Below are 18,426 nucleotides of genomic sequence, written 5' to 3'. Positions count from 1 at the left end.
GGCTGTTCCATCTGCCTACACTGTGGATCCCTTGCCCTTTCACCTACTTCATTCCATCCTACTCGGCATCAAACATCACTTCCCCAGGGATGTCTCCCTCACCTCCCTGACTGACACCAACCTCATAGCATCCCCCTTGCACGGTATTGTCACAGGGGTGACTTCTTTTGTGATTACGTGATTAATATCAGTCTTGACCACTAAGCTCTCTGGGATCAAAGTCCATGGCTGAGTTTTCTCACTGTTGCGTCCCCAGTACCTTGTACGGTGTCTGGCCCACAGCAGACACTCAAATATTTGTTGACTATGGCATGACTAGTTTAATGTCTGCCTGCAGATAACACTAGGGAAAGGCTCTTCTACAAGGGCCACTGTATAGTTGCCATGGAACGAATGACAATAGTAACAGTGGGCAAGTAACTGTCGCTTAGGAAGGGCCAACACACAACAGGAGAGCAGAGTATGTGTGGCTGTATGCACAGTACCCAGGACCAAGCACTCCACTTGGAAGGGGAGCCCAACCCTTCTGCAGCCGCAACATCTACTTTAGCACCTAGGACAGTGCCCAGAAGGTCAGTGGCGCTTGGCTGTCCTTTATCGAGTTTCATTTAAGCTTGCCGGTCTATTTCCAGAGCTCATGGCTACAACTTGGTAGCCAAAATGGTGCCAGTTTGGTGCCTGTTACCCACCTCAATCCCGCTTTCAACTGAGTTGGAAAATTAAAGAGAACAAATTTGCAGCTTTGATTGCAAACTGAAAAAGTGATACAATTAACACAAATGTCTTTGATTGCCTCTTGAAAAACATTTGTAAATCAAAATTGGTAATGCTTTTAAGGGTATGACATATTCTTTCAAATTATCCATGAGACGGAAATTGTTTCGGATCATGCAAATGTGTGAATTTATGCCTAATAAATGAAAAATATTCTTCCTTACGTAATTCCCTTTAGGGGACCTGCTTTAGTTCAAAAAAGTTTTTGAACACTTGACAGGTGCCAGGTATTCTGCTGGGCCAGGGGTAGGAGTTACGGAGAATCTGCAGAACTCTTGCTGTCAAGGGCCTCACGCTCTGATGGAGGAGATCGTGGCAAAAGAAAATAACATGAGCCATGTTGCAAGTGTACGTCGTGTAAAGTGTACGTAGGATAAAGTGCACATCCATTGTCCTATGAAGAGATAAGGGTGCAGAGTGTTTTTGTTTGTTTGTTTTGTTTTTTTGCGGTACGAGGGCCTCTCACCGCTGTGGCCCCTCCCGCCGCGGAGCACAGGCTCCGGACATGCAGGCCCAGCGGCCACGGCCCACGGGCCCAGCCGCTCTGCGGCATGCGGGACCCTCCCGGACCGGGGCACGAACCCGCGTCCCCTTCATCGGCAGGCGGACTCTCGACCACTGCGCCACCAGGGAAGCCTGGGTGCAGAGTTTTTTGAAAATTAGGAGTAGCTCATGGAGAAGGCCGTAAAAAGTCCAAGATATCATAGAGTCCAGCTTCCTAACTTTACAAGTAAGAAAAACGAGGTCCCCAAAGGTCACGATCTCTTAACTAGTTAGTGCCAAAGCAGATCTCAAATCCAAAAGTTCCCTTTAAAGAGCTGTCAAAGATATGACCAAGTTCTACTGTTCTTACTGGCTTTCTCCAAGCCACTCCAGCCACTGGGGGTTGAAGTATCAAGCAAATGTTGTTTGCTTTTTTTTTTTTTTTTTCTGTACACCGGCCTCTCACTGCTGTGGCCTCTCCCGTTGCGGAGCACAGGCTCCGGATGCGCAGGCTCAGCGGCCATGGCGCACAGGCTTAGTTGCTCCGCGGCATGTGGGATCTTCCCGGACTGGGACACGAACCCGCGTCCCCTGCATCGGCAGGCGGACTCTCAACCACTGCACCACCAGGGAAGCCCTTGTCTGCTTTTTATAAGGGAGCAGCAAGGTCCATCTCCCTGCCTCCCATCTGGTCCCTTTCCACTCTCCTTCCCATATATCAGGTGGAATAACTTCCCCAAATGCAAATCTGATCATGCCACCCCTTTCCTTCCCACTACCCTTAGGCTAACAACCTGGGTCCATCCTAAGGCTCACTCCAAGTGCTCTGGTCCTGACCCGTGACTGCAGCCTCCTCTTCCACCACTCTCTCCTTCCCTCTCCATGTTCCAGCCATGCTGTTCTTCCTCTGGTTCTTCAATCTTGCCATGCTTTCTCCCGCTTCCGGGGCTCAGCACGCACTGTTCCCTCTGCTTGGAACACTCTTCCTCTTTCTTCACCTAATGATTCATTTGGTTGAGATAAAATACCATTACCCTGACCTGTAGACTGGGTTAGTCCTTCCCGGCCCTCTGCATGCGCTCTGCCATTGCTCTGTATTGAATCACGGGTTGAACATCTGCCTTCTGCGCTAGACTCTAAGCCCCAAGAGTGTGGGAACATCTCAGTCATTCACTGATGCGTCCCCACGCCCTAGCACAGTATGTAGATTCTTAGGTAGGCTAAGCTGCTGGAACAAATAACACTTCAAATCCTCAGTCTTTTACAGAACAAGAAGTTATTTTTTTCTTTTTCATGTGACAGTTCAGAGTCAGGGTTCCAGGTGGGTGGCAGTCCTACTCCATGCCACCATGTAGGGACACAGGCTGATGGGGCTTGTGGCTTGCAAAGTACTCCTGATAATTTCTGTGTTAATTGGCTGGAAACAGGAAAGGGCACGGGAAGAGGCTGCATAGAAGGCAACCACTTCTCTTCTGCTCCTTTTCCATTGGAGGGCATTTGGTCATACGGTCACAAAAGGCTGCACAAAAGGCTAGGATATGTGGGCCAGCCATTGCCGAGTATTGTACTTCTTTACCATGTGACAAGGGGAGAAAGGATTTTGAAAGACAGATGGCAGCTCCACCAGAATGCTCAGGGCAGATTTACTGAAAATAAATTAATTTTTAAATCATTATATTGCTCTACTTTAGATGCTGATATCAATACCCAAACTCCCAGAATCATGATGTTTCTATCATTTTGTTGGCAGCATTTCAATATCCAAACAACTGGCTTTAATAAAAGGTAACGCCTGGTGTGACAGAGATGTATGTGTTTCTTCTCTACCATGAGAACATGCCAAGAGTTAAAAATAATAGGACACCAAAGAATGCCAACGATGTAAGAGAACTTGTAGATAAATCATCAAGCATTTATGATGTTCTTTTTATTCTTGTTTTTATTTTTTTATAAATTTATTTTGGGCTGCATTGGGTCTTTGTTGCTGCGCGCGGGCTTTCTCTAGTTGTGGCGAGCGGGGGCTACTCTTCCTTGTGGTGTGCAGGCTTCTCATTGCGGTGGCTTCTCTTTGTTGTGGAGCATGGGCTCTAGGCATGCAGGCTTCAATAGTTGTGGCTTGCGAGCTGTAGAGAGCAGGCTCACTACTTGTGGCACACAGGCTTTGTTGCTCCACGGCATGTGGGATCTTCCCAGACCAGGGCTCGAACCCATGTCCCTTGCATTGGCAGGCGGATTCTTAACCACTGCGCCATCAGGGAAGTCCCTGATGTTCTTTTTTAAACATTTGGGAATTGAGGTCCAGTGATAGGAATTAGCTCACCCAAATTTAAAGGCCCAGCTATAATAGGAGCATGGATCCCTGACTCCTAATTCAGTGTTCATCCCACCATGGCCAGTTGGCCCTCCATGGGCAGTATCCTCAGTGTGTCCAAGTCAGCATCTGACTCATAAACCTTCAGTGGTATTCAGGATGCAATCAGTCCCCAACTGCCTCTGTTGATTGATCAAGACATAGTGTGGCAAACTCCCAAGGTGTAAACATTTGCCGTCAGCATTCCATTTTATAGGTAAAATATTTTTAGAGCCAACAATGCTGTCATGGAAATAACAGTATAAGAAAAAATATACTCATATACTGGGATCATTATCTTATTCCAAAACATGTGGCTTCTTTATAGAGTAACAAGCACAGCTGGATTCTATTATATTGCAGTTATTTTTCCTCCTAGATGGCTGGTCTATGTCTCCAGAGGAGATGCTTTATATTTCTATTGAAATAAATCTTCATCTTGGTGAGAATATTATTGTTACACTATCACAACACAAGAGACCTATGATTTCTGTTTCACAATTTCAGGCACTTTTGATAATGTCAATGACAAAATATCATGTACATGACATGATAAATATCCATGACATTTCTCATATAACAGCCTCCTCTGAGAGGCTGAGGGGGGAGTGTAACTCTCTATCATCCACACTGCCCACCAATACACAGACACACACACACACACACACACACACACACACACATATCATTCCTGGCACCAGACTCCGTACAGTAGACAACTGGGCCACATTTATTCCCATGCCTTAAGAAAACACAGGATAAATATGGCTCATCTTGCCAGAATGTATTTTATTCAATGGTAATTTTAAGTGTTATTCACTGAAATCAAGCAGGGCTAGATCATGGGATAGAAGTCAGTACCAACCCACATTTTCACTTCTGGCTGTTTGGGCTTATGCCCTTGATCTCTTGGGGGAGGTGGATAGAAATGGGTGTTGAGTACATATTTGCCTGTAGCATCCAAAGTAGTTTTATCGTGGAAAAGTTTGAAAAGTGCTAGAGTATTGGGGAAACTATCGATCTAGCAAGAAAACAGAAGAGATCTAATTTTTAGTTCTGCCATGTACGACTGATGCATACTGGGAAAAACCACGTTTCTCCTGTAGGTCTTCATTTCTTTGTTTGAAAAAATAACTAATATTAAGAAAAGTTCTAAAATGAGGTGATTCTGACACTTTGCTGTACTGAGGTTTGTGTTTCTACTACACTAAAGTGTTAGGAACTCACTAGATGAAATGTTTCACATTTTAGGTTCCACTTTCCAGGGCAAGTGAGGAGAAAGAGGCAGGGATTGTTCTCAAGTTCAAGTCAGCTCAGTTCAGCACGTGTCTATGCTAAGGCCTACAACACGCCAGGGCCTGGGAATGAAGGCAATGATAAATAAGATGCAGTGACTGCCCTCAGGGAACATACAGTCTAGAGCTGCACTGTCCAATATGGTAGCCACTAGCCACCTGTGGATATGGAACACTTAAAATGTGGCTAGTTTGAATCCAATTGTGCTGCAAGTTTAAAATATATGACAGATTTAAGAGACTTAGTGGAAAAAAGTGTAACATATCTGAGTAATTTGTTCATGTTGATGACATGCTGAAATGATATTTTGATAAATTGGGTTAAATAATATATTTCTAAAATAATTTTATCTGCATCATTTTACTTTTTTAATGTGGCTACTTAGAAAAAAATTCATTATAATTCGGGCTCGTATTACATTTCTTTTGGACAGCACTGATCTAGAAGGTAATTGAGACAGATAAAGAGTGTTTCAGTCTGAAGGTTATGACAAGCTTATGTTTAGGGAAGTAGAAAAGCACAAAGGAGGGGCAGGTAGCCCTATCCCAGGGTTTGGGAAAGAATCCTGCAGGATACACTGCCTGCAAAACGAGATCTAGAGGTATCATGCATCACGGTGAGGAAACAGACTGTGTGACCTTAAGCAAGCTACTTAACCTCTCTGTGCTTCAGTTTCCTCATCTATAAAGTGGAGATGATACTGAACCCACCTCGGAGGACTGATGTAAGAATTAAATGAGTCGAATCATATACACCCCATAAAGAAGTGGCTGGCATACAGAGCGTGGGCTCCATAATCGTCCATCACAATGCAAGCTCCAGGAACCAAGGAGTTGCTCTCTTTTAATATTGCTCTGTCCCCAGAACTAGGACAAGGCCCAGCAATAAGTACTTGCTGGGAGGACAGAGTGTGTAAGGAGCTGCAGACAGTTTAGTATTATTAAAGCATAAAAAGCGAGGTAGGAGCTAGCAGGAAATGTAGACGTGATGTGCCTGGATTCACACCCCCCACCCGCCTTCCAAAGGCAAGAGAGGCAATAAAAGACCCAAGAAGAAACATCAATCCTTTGCATTTTTAATGGCGCTTCGCTCTTTACAATATGCTTTCACATATTCGCCCACAGCTCCTTGAGGCAGGCAGGGCAGGAATTAGGAGGCAGCACACTGAGTTTATTAAGGGAAGAACCCAACCATAAAAAGAGGAAACCAAACAACGCCTCACAGAGTCTCATCAGTATCGGTAGGATAAGCGGAGTTCGTTTTTATCTTTTATTTTCAATTTTTTTCTAGTTCGGTTTTTACCACGAGCATATGTTATTTTACAGTCAGGGAAAATGCATGCTGTGTTAAAATGAATGGAGGAGAAGGAAGAGAAGTGGGCTAGTCCAGATGGAGTCCCCATTTAGAGAGCCGTCAGACCTGAACTTCATCAGAGGACTGGGGAACGTCTGGTTCCGCAGCCTCCATGGAGATGCCCTTAGAAGGAGTTATTCCAAAGTGGCAGATCTTTCCGTGGCCTTTGAAGGCAGACTGACTTTCGAATCTTTCCTCTGCCACCCGGGAGCAATGTGACCTTAAGATTCTTAATCTCTCCATGTGTCAGTTTCCAAGACGTAAAATAGAGACACAAATAGTACCTACCCTTCTGGGTTTATGAAGCATTAAATAAGCTTATGTTTGAAAGGCATCTGGCACATAGTAAGGAAGAAAGGTGTCTAGGGCTTCCCTGGTGGCGCAGTGGTTGAGAGTCCGCCTGCCGATGGAGGGGACACGGGTTCGTGCCCCAGTCCGGGAAGATCCCACGTGCCGCGGAGCAGCTGAGCCCGTGAGCCATGGCCGCTGAGCCTGCGCATCCAGAGCCTGTGCTCCGCAACGGGAGAGGTCACAACAGTGAGAGGCCCGCGTACCGCAAAAAAAAAAAAAAAAAAAAGAAAGGTGTCCATCATTACTTGAAAGCTCACTCACAGCTTGGAAGCTCACCCGTTCCTTTCCAGAAGGGCACAGCCAGGAGAGGAAGAGGTTACTGTTCCCCATGAGAAGTCTCAGACCCAGCAAAACAACCCATACTAAAGCCCTGTCTAGTTATTCTGGGTTATGAATAAATAAATCAACTGGTAAAAGTTACAGAACGGATATTTACCTCCGAAGGAATTAAGGTGTTTCTTCTAAGCACTTTGCTTCTTAAAAGCAAGACTATTTATAAACAGAGTTTATTCTTTAGCCGCTTAAATGCCAAGTTACCGCCATACAGCTCCTCACCACCTCAACCCCACCTTCCAGGGAAGGGAGACATGAGCTAAAAGAAATATGCCATCTCCTTGTTTTTGATGAGCAGGAAAATCTTGGGTAATTGAGGAAAAAAATCCCAATTTTACTTTTTTAATTTATTTATTTAATTTATTTATTTTTGGCTGCGTTGGGTCTTCGTTGCTGCGCGCAGGCTTTCTCTAGTTGTGGTGAGCGGGGGCTACTCTTCGTTGCGGTGTACGGGCTTCTCACTGCAGTGGCCTCTCCTGTTGCGGAGCATGGACTCTAGGCGTGCGGGCTTCAGTAGTTGTGGCTTGCAGGCTCAGTAGTTGTGGTGCATGGGCTCAGTTGCTCCACAGCATGTGGGATCTTCCTGGACCAGGGCTCGAACTCATGTCCCCTGCACTGGCAGGCGGACTTCCAACCACTGTGCCACCAGGGAAGCCAAAAAATCCCAATTTTAAATGTGGGTTTCAGGATGTGGCAGAAGTGAAGGGAAGAGGTGGATAAGGATAGAGAAAAGAGCTAAAAATTGAATACAAAGAAGCAGGGAACTTTCTGAGTCTGGGATAGTAGTCTAGATGGAGAGCCAGCCACTGGACTAGCAGACAGAAGCCACAGGTCAGGATGGGACTGAGGATCAGAAACCAAAGAGGAAATCAAGGAGTAAGAAGCTAAGGGCACAGATTCTGCAGACATTGATTCAACAGATTTGTGAAGCACCTCCTAGATCCTAGGCACTGTTCTAAGTGCTGAAGTTTCCACAGAAGAGAAGACAGGCAAAACATTCCTATCTTCTTAAGGCTTACGTTTTCAACATGGATTCATATTCAAGCTCTGCCACGTATTAATGTGTCCTCAGCAAGATCCTGTCCTTTCTTCATCTATACAATGGTATAATCATGGAGAGACATACAGTGTTCATGGGTTGGAAGAGTCAACATAGTAGATATCAGTTCTCCCCAAGTTGCTCTCTAAGTTTAATGAAATATAACAACATTCAAGTTGTTTTAAAAAAAAAACAGACAAACTTATTCTAAACTTTATGTGGGAAGGGGACTAAAATAGTCAAAACTGTAAACATCTCAAATGTCCTTTGGTGGTGAATGTGGTACATACATATCATGGAATACTACTCAATGAAAAGGAAAATACCATCACTACATGCAACAACTTGGGTAAAATGCAAGGGAGGGGCTTCCCTGGTGGCGAAATAGTTAAGAATCCGCCTGCCAGTGCAGGGGACATGGGTTCGAGCCCTGGTCCAGGAAGATCCCACGTGCCGTGGAGCAACAAAGCCTGTGTGCCCCAACTACTGAGCCTGTGTGGCCGAACTACTGAAGCCCGTGCGCCTAGAGCCCATGTTCCACAGCAAGAGAAGCCACAACAATGAGAAGCCTGCCCACTGCAACAAAGGGTAGCTCTGCTCGCTGCAACTAGAGAAAACCTGCTCGCAGCAACGGAGACCCAACGCAGTCAAAAATCAAGTAAATAAATTTATTTTTTAAAAAAACGCAAGGGAATCACAACATTGTAAAGCAACTATACCCCAATAAAAAAATAAAAACAGAAAAAAAAACCTCAAAGGAATGATGCTGAGTTTAAAAAGCCATTCTCAGAGAACTTCTGTATGATTCCATTCACAGAACATGTGTTGTTTCATAACATGAAGATGGAGAACAGATTAGTGATTGCCAGGGGTTAGGGATGGGGGAGGGGGCAGGTAGAAAGATTGGCTGTTACTATAAAGGGTTACTATGAGAGAATCTTATGTTGGTGGTACAGTTCTGTATATTGATTGTGGTGATAGTTACACAAAGGTACACATTTGGTAATATTGCCTAGAACTACACACACACACACACACACACAGGATGAGGGCATATGTAACTGGTAAAATCTGAACAAACTGTGCATTGTATCAATGTCAGTTTCTTGCTTTGGATGTTGTAATTATGCAAGATGTTTCTTGGGGGAACAGGTGCGGGAGATTGTTTTTGCATATTCATTGGCAATTTCCTGTAAATTTATAATCATATCAAAATAAAAAGGTTAAAAATGCCATAAAAATTTAAATGGTATAATAATCCCTATGGTGGTTATGAGAAGTAAATATACAATTCATTAAAGTATCTGGCACACAATAGATGCACAATAAATGGCAGCTCCAACTTCCTATCCCAACCAGATTGCTGCTTATACACATGTCCTTGACTTGCTCTAGCTTGGAGCAAATAAGTGGGTACTCTTGAGTGGGGGGCAAAAAAGAGTTATCCATTTGCGGGACCAGGAAGTCCGAATGCCTCAAGCTTCGGCCTAATTGTGGGTGAAATGACACGGGGGGATGGAGAGGACACACATTTCCTCATGCAAGAGAGAGAGAGGCCAACACATTGATTAGAATGCTTTGGCAGATGTTTATATACACCCTTTACCGTTTAGTCGGAGTCCTGTTCAGAGATACAGTAAAAACTGAGAAGGTCCACAGTTGTTTTCCCTTCATCCATTCCTCTTAACTCTTGTCATTCCATCTAACTTTTTTTAAAATTTTTATTTTATATTGGGGTATAGTTGATTAACCATGTTGTGTATTGAACTTTAATTTAAAAAAAAAAAAAAACTAAATGCTTAAAATCTTTTAATGCCCTCTCTGTACATCTGATGGAAAATCCTGATTCCTTTCCAGAACCTAGGAGCCCTGGATGGTCTAGCCCCTGCCAACCTTTCTAATGAAACACACTTTCAGCCTCTAGACTCCAGCCACAACTGTCTCCTTTCAGCTCCTCCAATGTGCCAGACTCCTGATCTGAGCCTTCACATATGCTGTTACTTGAGCCTGGAACACTCAAAACAACCCTAATCCCAGGCTGACCCACCCCACCCTTTAGATGGCAGGTCCTTCCCACCGTATTGGTCTTAGCTTAAATATTAATCTACTTATACAGTAGATGCCTCCAAGACAACCTATCTCAGTACTTTTCCTCTGAGACCTACTGTGTAATTTTCTATTTCTTCTGTTTCTTTACCTTCTTTGCCTCATACAAGTTGCAAATATGCATAATATATGTGTATATGGATAAATAAATAATTGTGAAATATGTATAAAACAAATATATGTATACACACATATCCTCTTGATTATTATTTATTACCCCACTAGATTGTAATATAGATGAGGGCAGAGGCCACATCTGGTTCTGTCACTTCTATGTGCTGAACAGCTCAGAAAGTACCAGAAACAGAGTAAGTGCTCAATACAAAAGTCACAAATATCTGACTGATCATCTTTCTTTGAATCCATGATTGTTGCACTTTACCTGGGCAGAAAGCTGTTGGATTTTGTTTTCTCTTCTTCCTATTCATTCATTCAACAGCATTTACTGGCGCCTACTACATAGCAGGCATTTGTGCTGGTCACTGGGAATATAGTGATAAAAAAAGCTATGATCTCTGGCCTCATGGAGCTTGTATTCTAGTTAGAGAGGAAGATGATTAAACATGCAATAAGTGTAAAGCAGGAAAAGTTCTATAATAGGGGATGTATTGGGGACTGAGAGAACAGAGAGGATAAGATTTTTCTTCATTGTCCTTCGTGCACTTCTCAGAGTTCACTATGTGCTACCCACTGGAAGGGACTGAGCTAGTACCATCCTTTCAAGGAATTTAAATCAGAGAAACCAGCTAGATCACTGTGATTGAGGCCATGATTCAAAGAGATCCCTTGTCTATCATGATATCAAAGGACTTGTCCTGGATATCATTCTCCTTTATCACACTGGCATGTGGTGATGCTCTATCTGACACAGAATATAAACTCCACAAGAGCAGGACTTTGTCTTATTCAATGAGGTATCCTTAATGCCAGAGACTGAGCCAAGCACACAGTAGATGCTCTATAAAGATTTGTTGAATAACTGAATGAAATTACACGTCGGAAGACCAAGGCTTAGAGAGGTCAGGTGTTTTCCCAAGGTCACAGGGGAAGAGGGTGATAAATCTCATCCTAATTCTACTAATTCTAATTGCTACTGAGGGACTTTTGTTCTCCATGGTTTAAAGGTCAAGGATCAGACTCCCCCATGTCCCACTCCCAGATAGGTGGCAAAGAGCCCAAGGCCAGGATCACATTGACACAAACCTTTCATCCCTGTTCCCTAAGTTCCCCTGGAAGGTAGAGCCTCATGTCTGGGGAAGGGTCATTTCTAACCTAGGCTACACAGTTGTACATTTCTTCTTTCACAGCTCTACGCAATGGTTCAGATCTGGAAAAAGCCATCGCCACTGCCACTATGATTTTCAGAAACTTTTCTGACCCTGATGGCAAACTTGGGAAAGCTACTGCCAAAAATCTACTGCAAACCCAATATAGGAATTTCACAGAGGTAAGAGAACTAATAGGTACCAAGAAACAGGGGGCCACGCCATAATGGCTGGCCCAAAGAGTCAACAACTCCAGCTCGAAGGTACCATTATGTTGCTTCATTCCACAAATGTTTATTGGACACCTACCCTACACCAGGAAATGAGCTGTGCCCTGGGGTTAATGCAGTGAACAAGCTAACAATCCAGCAGAGTAGAGAGATGTGCTGAAAAAGTAATTAGAAATAGTCAGAGGACCGTGAAAGAGTAGAACGTGCAGTGACAGAATAAAACAGAGGGATCATCTTGGGCTTGGTGGTCAAAAAAGAGCTCCTGGGAAATTAAGGTATAGCTAAGATCTGAAGAAGGAGATCAAGATTGAGCAGGGACCGGGGGCGGGGTGCATGCAGGATGAGAATGATGGCATGCCCGGCAGAGGATTTGGCATAAAGCATGTCAAAGACCTATGAGGGCAAGTATTGGTGAGAAGAGGAAGGGGTAGGAAGCAGTGGAAGAGGAGGCCGGGGGGGTGAAGAGAAGCCACTTCTTACAGAGGCATAGCGTGAGGGCAGGAGGAAGCCAGGGAAGTTTCTAAATCCGGGTCGAAGAAATTACACCAGCTGCAGTAGGAGATGAGACTGTGGTTGGGATGGGGAGTGAAACGAAGAAAAGAGGAACCGTGGGGAAGGAATCCAAACAGAAGATGTTGGTTTGGACGAAGGCACCAAATATGGGAGGCATCTGGAAGGTGGAATGAGCGGGATCTGATAACCATGAGGGCTGAAGAGCAAGGGGGACAAATAATGATACCTCAGTTCTGACCGTGGGAGGAAGTGGGTGGTGGTCCCGTTTCCAGAGAAGAGGAAGGCTGGAGAATAAGCAGATTTGAGGTAGGGAGGGAGGTGGGGGCAGGTGATGAGATCTGTTAGCACGTGTCAAGTTTAAGATGTCCTTGAAACTGTCAAGTGGAGAAACTCGGACAGCAACAGGATATGTGGGCGGGAAGGTCAGAATAGAGATCTATAACAGTGAGAGTGGGCAATGTGAAAATGGTTACTGAACAGAAGGAAGTGACCTAAATCATCTAGAGGCATCTTTCTCAAACCTCAGCCACCTGAATACCATCTTCAATATTTTTCCCATATCTGCCTATAGCCTGTATTATAATGTACCTAGAACTTGTTAAGAGAACACTCTACTTAAAGGAAATTATTTTATAAGGAGCCTTGATCACCATTTTAAATGTAAATTCAGTGGGTAAAAGTGGAAGGTAGTAAAAAAATATAGATGACTGTTCATTCTTATTTAATATTTATTCTTGCATCACCTAAAGCTGTGTTACATTCTACCAGCAGTACATGTTCAAACTTTGGAAAATAGTAGCCTAGGGAAAATGCATAAGAAAAAAGGAGGACCTCACACAGAACCTAAACCACCAACATTTAATGATAGATTGAGCAAGAAAAAACTTAAAAGTAAACAGTCTCTCAGGTTCTATGTGTATTCTGAGACGTTTAAAAGAGAAGTATTATAGTTCCTTTAAGATATAAATATATATGGTTTTAGCATACCACAGTGAAATAAGGTGCCACCCACTGGGGGAAGCTGGGTCAAGGGTACAACTTCCCATGAATCTATGATTGTTTTAAAAGAGTGTGTGTGAAATCGGCTTTTTTTTTTTAATTCCACAAGTGATTTTTTTTATAGCCTGTTTCATAGAAACAGTGAATAGATTGGTGGTTGCCAGGAGCTAGGGGAAGGGGAAAGTGGCGTGGTATAGGTCAGAGGGTACAAATTTCCAATTTTAAGAAGAATAAGTTCTGAGGCTCTAATGCACAGCATAGTGACTATAGTTAGTAATACGGTACTGCATGCTTGAAGGTCACTGAGGTAGATCTTGAGCATTCTCCCCACACACACGCACACACGCACACAAGTTAACTCTGTGAGGTGATGGATGTGTTAATTATCTTGATCTTGGTAATCACTCCACAACGCATGTGTATTAAACCATCACACTGTACACTTTAAATATATACAATTATATTTGTCAATTATTCCGTAATAAAGTTAAAAAGGAGTGTGTGCAGCAAGATCTTTTTTGACTCACCTCCTAGAGAAATGGAAATAAAAACAAAAATAAACAAATGGGACCTAATGAAACTTAAAAGCTTTTGCACAGCAAAGGAAACTATAAACAAGACAAAAAACAACCCTCAGAATGGGAGAAAATATTTGCAAATGTAGCAACTGACAAAGGATTAATCTCCAAAATTGATAAGCAGCTCATGCAGCTCAATATCAAAAAAACAAACAACCCAATCCAAAAGTGGGCAGAAGACCTAAATAGACATTTCTCCAAAGAAGATATACAGATGGCCAACAAACACATGAAAGGATGCTCAACATCACTAATCATCAGAGAAATGCAAATCAAAACTACAGTGAGGGGGCTTCCCTGGTGGCGCAGTTGTTGAGAGTCTGCCTGCTGATGTAGGGGACGCAGGTTCATGCCCCAGTCCGGGAGGATCCCACATGCTGCGGAGTGGCTGGGCCCGTGAGCCTGCGCATCCGGAGCCTGTGCTCCGCAATGGGAGAGGCCACGACAGTGAGAGGCCCGCGTACTGAAAAAAAACCCAAAAACAAAAACAAAAAACTACAATGAGGTATCACCTCACACCAGTCAGAATGGCCATCATCAAAAAATCTACAAACAGGGCTTCCCTGGTGGCGCAGTGGTTGAGAGTCCGCCTGCCGATGCGGTTCGTGCCCTGGTCCGGGAAGATCCCACATGCCGCGGAGCCGCTGGGCCTGTGAGCCATGACCGCTGAGCCTGCGCATCAGGAGCTCTGCAACAGGAGAGGCCACAACAGTGAGAGGCCCGCGTACCGCAAAAAAAAAAAAAGAAAAAAGAAAATCTACAAACAATAAATGCTGGAGAGGGTGTGGAGAAAGGGAACCCTCTTGCACTGTTGGTGGGAATGTAAATTGATGCAGCCACTATGGAGAACAGTATGGTGGTTCCTTAAAAAACTAAAAATAGAACTACCATATGACCCAGCAATCCCTCTACTGGGCGTATACCCTGAGAAAACCATAATTCAAAAAGAGTCATGTACCACAATGTTCATTGCAGCACTATTTACAATAGCCAGGACATGGAAGCAACGTAAGTGTCCATCGACAGATGAATGGATAAAGAAGATGTGGTACATATATACAATGGAATATTACTCAGCCATAAAAAGAAATGAAATTAAGTTATTTGTAGTGAGGTGGATGGACCTAGAGACTGTCATACAGAGTGAAGTAAGTCAGAAGGAGAAAAATAAATACCGTATGCTAACACATATATATGGAATCTTAAAAAAAAAAGGTTCTGAAGAACATAGGGGCAGGAGAGGAATAAAGACATAGACATAGAGAATGGGCTTGAGGACATGGGTGGGGGAAGGGTAAGCTGCAACGAAGTGAGAGAGTGGCATGGACTTATATACACTACCAAATGTAAAATAGCTAGTGGGAAGCAGTCACATAGCACAGGGAGATCAGCTCGGTGCTTTGTGACCACCTAGAGGGGTGAGATAGGGAGGGTGGAGGGAGACGCAAGAGGGAGGAGATATGGGGATATATGTATATGTATAGCTGATTCACTTTGTTATACAACAGAAACTAACACACCATTTTAAAGCAATTATACTCCAATAAAGATGTTTAAAAATTAATTAATTAAAATATTTTTTTTTAAAAAGGAGTGTGTGCCTGGGTGTGTGTGTCTGTGAGTGTGAAAGAGAGAGAGAGAGAAAGAGACAGAGTATTACAGTGTGAGACACAGAAAAATAACTGGAAAGAAATGTTAATAATAGTAAGCTATCTTTGGGTAATGGGGTAAAGGGTTATTTTTACATGCTCCTGTTTTTTCTAAATGTCCAATATTAAACACATATCATTTTTGAAATAATTTTTTTAAGAAAAGCTATTTTTTCAGCCAGAAACATCAGGCAGAATTAGACAAGAGATCCAAAGTTCTGGGGAGTCTTTACAGAGAGGGTGGGAGAACAAATCCTATATTACCGGCTTACATCAGAGGCCGAAAGAAATGACAGATACTAGAGAGAAAAAGAATGCTGCGTGTAGCTGGCAAAACCTCAGTGAGCTTTTAACAAGTATGAAAATGAGGACCTAGTAGACGGATCATCCTGATGTGATTCGCCATCCCTCTGAGAACGTCAGAGGAAAAGAATTAAAACCGAAGTCACCAGAAAAGACACCTTCAGCCTCGTGTCCCTCAGTGTAGGCTAAACCGGGAAAGGCAGCCGTTCTGGGATCTCTAGCAGCCGACTCAGCCAGACCACGGTGCAATCCCGCCCTCTCCTCCAGATGAGAGCAGAGACTGATTTCAGGGGACTTGAGGGGACTGCTCATCCCTGGCATCCTCAGTCTCAGTGGTGATAACTTCCCTCCGCTGAGCAGACATGTAGCGTCATGTCAGAATGCTGTCTTGGGGGACTTCCCTGGTGGTCCAGTGGGTAAGACTCCATGATCCCAATGCAGGGGGCCCGGGTTCCATCCCTGATCGGGGAACTAGATCCCGCATGCGTGCTACAACTAAGTCTGCATGCCACAACTAACAAGCCCTCCTGCCACAACTAAGAGCCGGTGCAACAAAAATAAATTTAATTAATTAGTTAGTTAAAAAAGAATGCTGTCTTGGACCAACCACCCAGCTCCGCCCCGTGAGAGTCCCTCAGGCAGGTACAGCATAAGAGTCTCCATCGCTAACTGGGCTTTCTCCTAAATCCTCACACAGGGTTCTCTGGTAAACTGAGCCAGACCTTTTGGCTGAGGCCTGGGTCTGAAAGGAATATGACCTTTCTCATAAACCTAAACATAATTTGGGGTATCTGACTTAGCCCTCTATAGCCAGTCAGAGATAGTAAAACTGAGCACCTAAAAGCACTGCTAAGAAGATAAAAAGCAAGATGGTGGGTCAGGCCCCAAGAAGTCTGGACCTCCTCCAGCTCCGTGGTCTTAAAATATGCAGCAAAAAGAGGAGGAAGACCTCCAGCCATCTCTGACCTTTGAGCAAACAGAGTGCTTTACTCTAGTAAAGGGCTTCTCTCTCTGTCTTATCTCCAGCTCTTCCTGGAGGGAGACAGACACAGGTCCTTTCACCCTCACTGATAGGTGTGACCTCTTGAGGAACAGCCTAGAGAAACATGAAAGGTCTAAGCCTGTAAGAGGAATGTATCATCACTCCTAAAGGGCCTTAGTCATTGCTGTGATGGTTTTTTTTGCAGCCAGCACATGGATGAGTGTTTGGGGTTAAACTAAATGCAGTGAATCAAATGACCTTAACGTTTCTGATGCACTTGGGAAGATATTTCATGAGCTGTGGCTGGAACTGAAAATCCCCTCCATTTAGGTGTTTTCACATGTTTTCCCTCACTCTGTTGCTGATGACTATGAACTTGGGTTTGTTTCATGATCAAACTTAGGGCTGAACAATCTTCCAAAGCACATATTTTCTTTTAGCATATTTTATTCCATATTTCTGGATAATCTTATGCTCAGTGCAGCACATAGTGGATACCTCCAATAACAAAGGGATTGTACTCTGAAACCATAACAGTATCTGTACCTGTAGAGAAATAGGGTAGCAGTTGAGTGTGGGTTCTGGAATCGGGTAGCCAATGAGCTGAATCCTGGTTCCGCACTCACAGCTGCCTAGCTTGGGGCAAATCACTTCATTCTCACTGAGTCTCTGGCATTGCCTCTGTAGGGTGGGAAAATAATAGTTCATATTCAATAAGGTCACTGTGAGCACTTAGTGAGATAACCCATGAAAAGATTTAATACAGTGCTCAACTAGTAGCACTGGTAGCAACTTGACCTGTTGTTAATAACATGTTTACTATTGCATATTATCTGTAAAACCGAGGTGGCATGATGAATTCGGTTTTTTTGCTTTTTCTTCTTTATTCTTACGGGACAAGAAACCAAACCAAGATGCAGAGACCTCCTTTCTGAACTCGACGAACATACAGAAAATAAGCTGGATTTTGAGGATTTCATGATCTTACTGTTAAGCATCACGGTAATGTCAGATTTGCTACAAAATATATGGAGTGTAAAAATTATGCAATAGGGCTTCCCTGGTGGCGCAGTGATTGGGAGTCCGCCTGCCATGCAGGGGACATGGGTTCGTGCCCCGGTCTGGGAGGATCCCGCATGCCGCGGAGGGGCTGGGCCCATGAGCCATGGCCGCTGGGCCTGCGCAGAGCCTGTGCTCTGCAACGGGAGAGGCCACAACAGTGAGAGGCCCGCATACCGCAAAAAAAAAAAAAAAAAATTATGCAACAAACAGCTTTAAATATATAGTTAGACAAATTAATGGCAAAAGACAGTATTAAATTATTGAAATTTTTTTCATTTTATTTTTAATTAATTGAAGGTACTGATCATGCACCTGGGGTAGCCTAGGATGGTTCTGATTGCTAATGTTCAGACCCAGTGTAACTAAAAAGTCTATGCCTACTCTTCAAAAATGTTTAAATAATATAGTCTCTGGTGCTTTACAATATGATAGATTTGATACCACTGAATATTGCATTGCTTTTGCTGTATCAGTAGTGTCTTAGAGCACTTTCCTTATAATCATTGAGTCCCTCATTCATTCACTCATTAAACAATGTGTGTTGAACCTCTACTTGATGGTATTGCTGAGGATACAGTAATTAACCAGCCAGTCTCTGCCTTCAGACATGCCTGCAGAAGTCCAGCAGTAGAGATAGGCTATGAACAATTCATCAATCAATTGCATATGCAGTATAATTATAATTGTGATAAGGGCTACAGGATGCTAAAAGAGCTGTTATCACCAGACCTGGGATCAAAGTCAGATGAGCTCTACTGAC

General features: G+C 43.6%; 1 protein-coding gene across 1 annotated transcript; it reads left to right on the top strand.

The window, feature by feature from the left end:
- Positions 1–462: 462 nt before the first annotated feature.
- Positions 463–17,657, top strand: SNTN (sentan, cilia apical structure protein; the record flags this gene model as incomplete). Its single annotated transcript, XM_082847416.1, has 4 exons — positions 463–572; positions 3,008–3,042; positions 11,393–11,532; positions 17,499–17,657. The coding sequence occupies 4 exons, from the start codon at positions 463–465 to the stop codon at positions 17,655–17,657; spliced, it is 444 nt and encodes a 147-aa protein (XP_082703542.1).
- Between the last annotated feature and the right edge of the window lie 769 nt (positions 17,658–18,426).

This window comes from Leucopleurus acutus (genome assembly GCF_964270905.1).
Source record: "Leucopleurus acutus genome assembly, chromosome: 10".
In the NCBI taxonomy this organism is placed as follows: domain Eukaryota; kingdom Metazoa; phylum Chordata; class Mammalia; order Artiodactyla; family Delphinidae; genus Leucopleurus; species Leucopleurus acutus.
The sequence above is the reverse complement of the archived record's forward strand: the minus strand, read 5'-3'. Positions and strand labels throughout refer to the sequence as shown.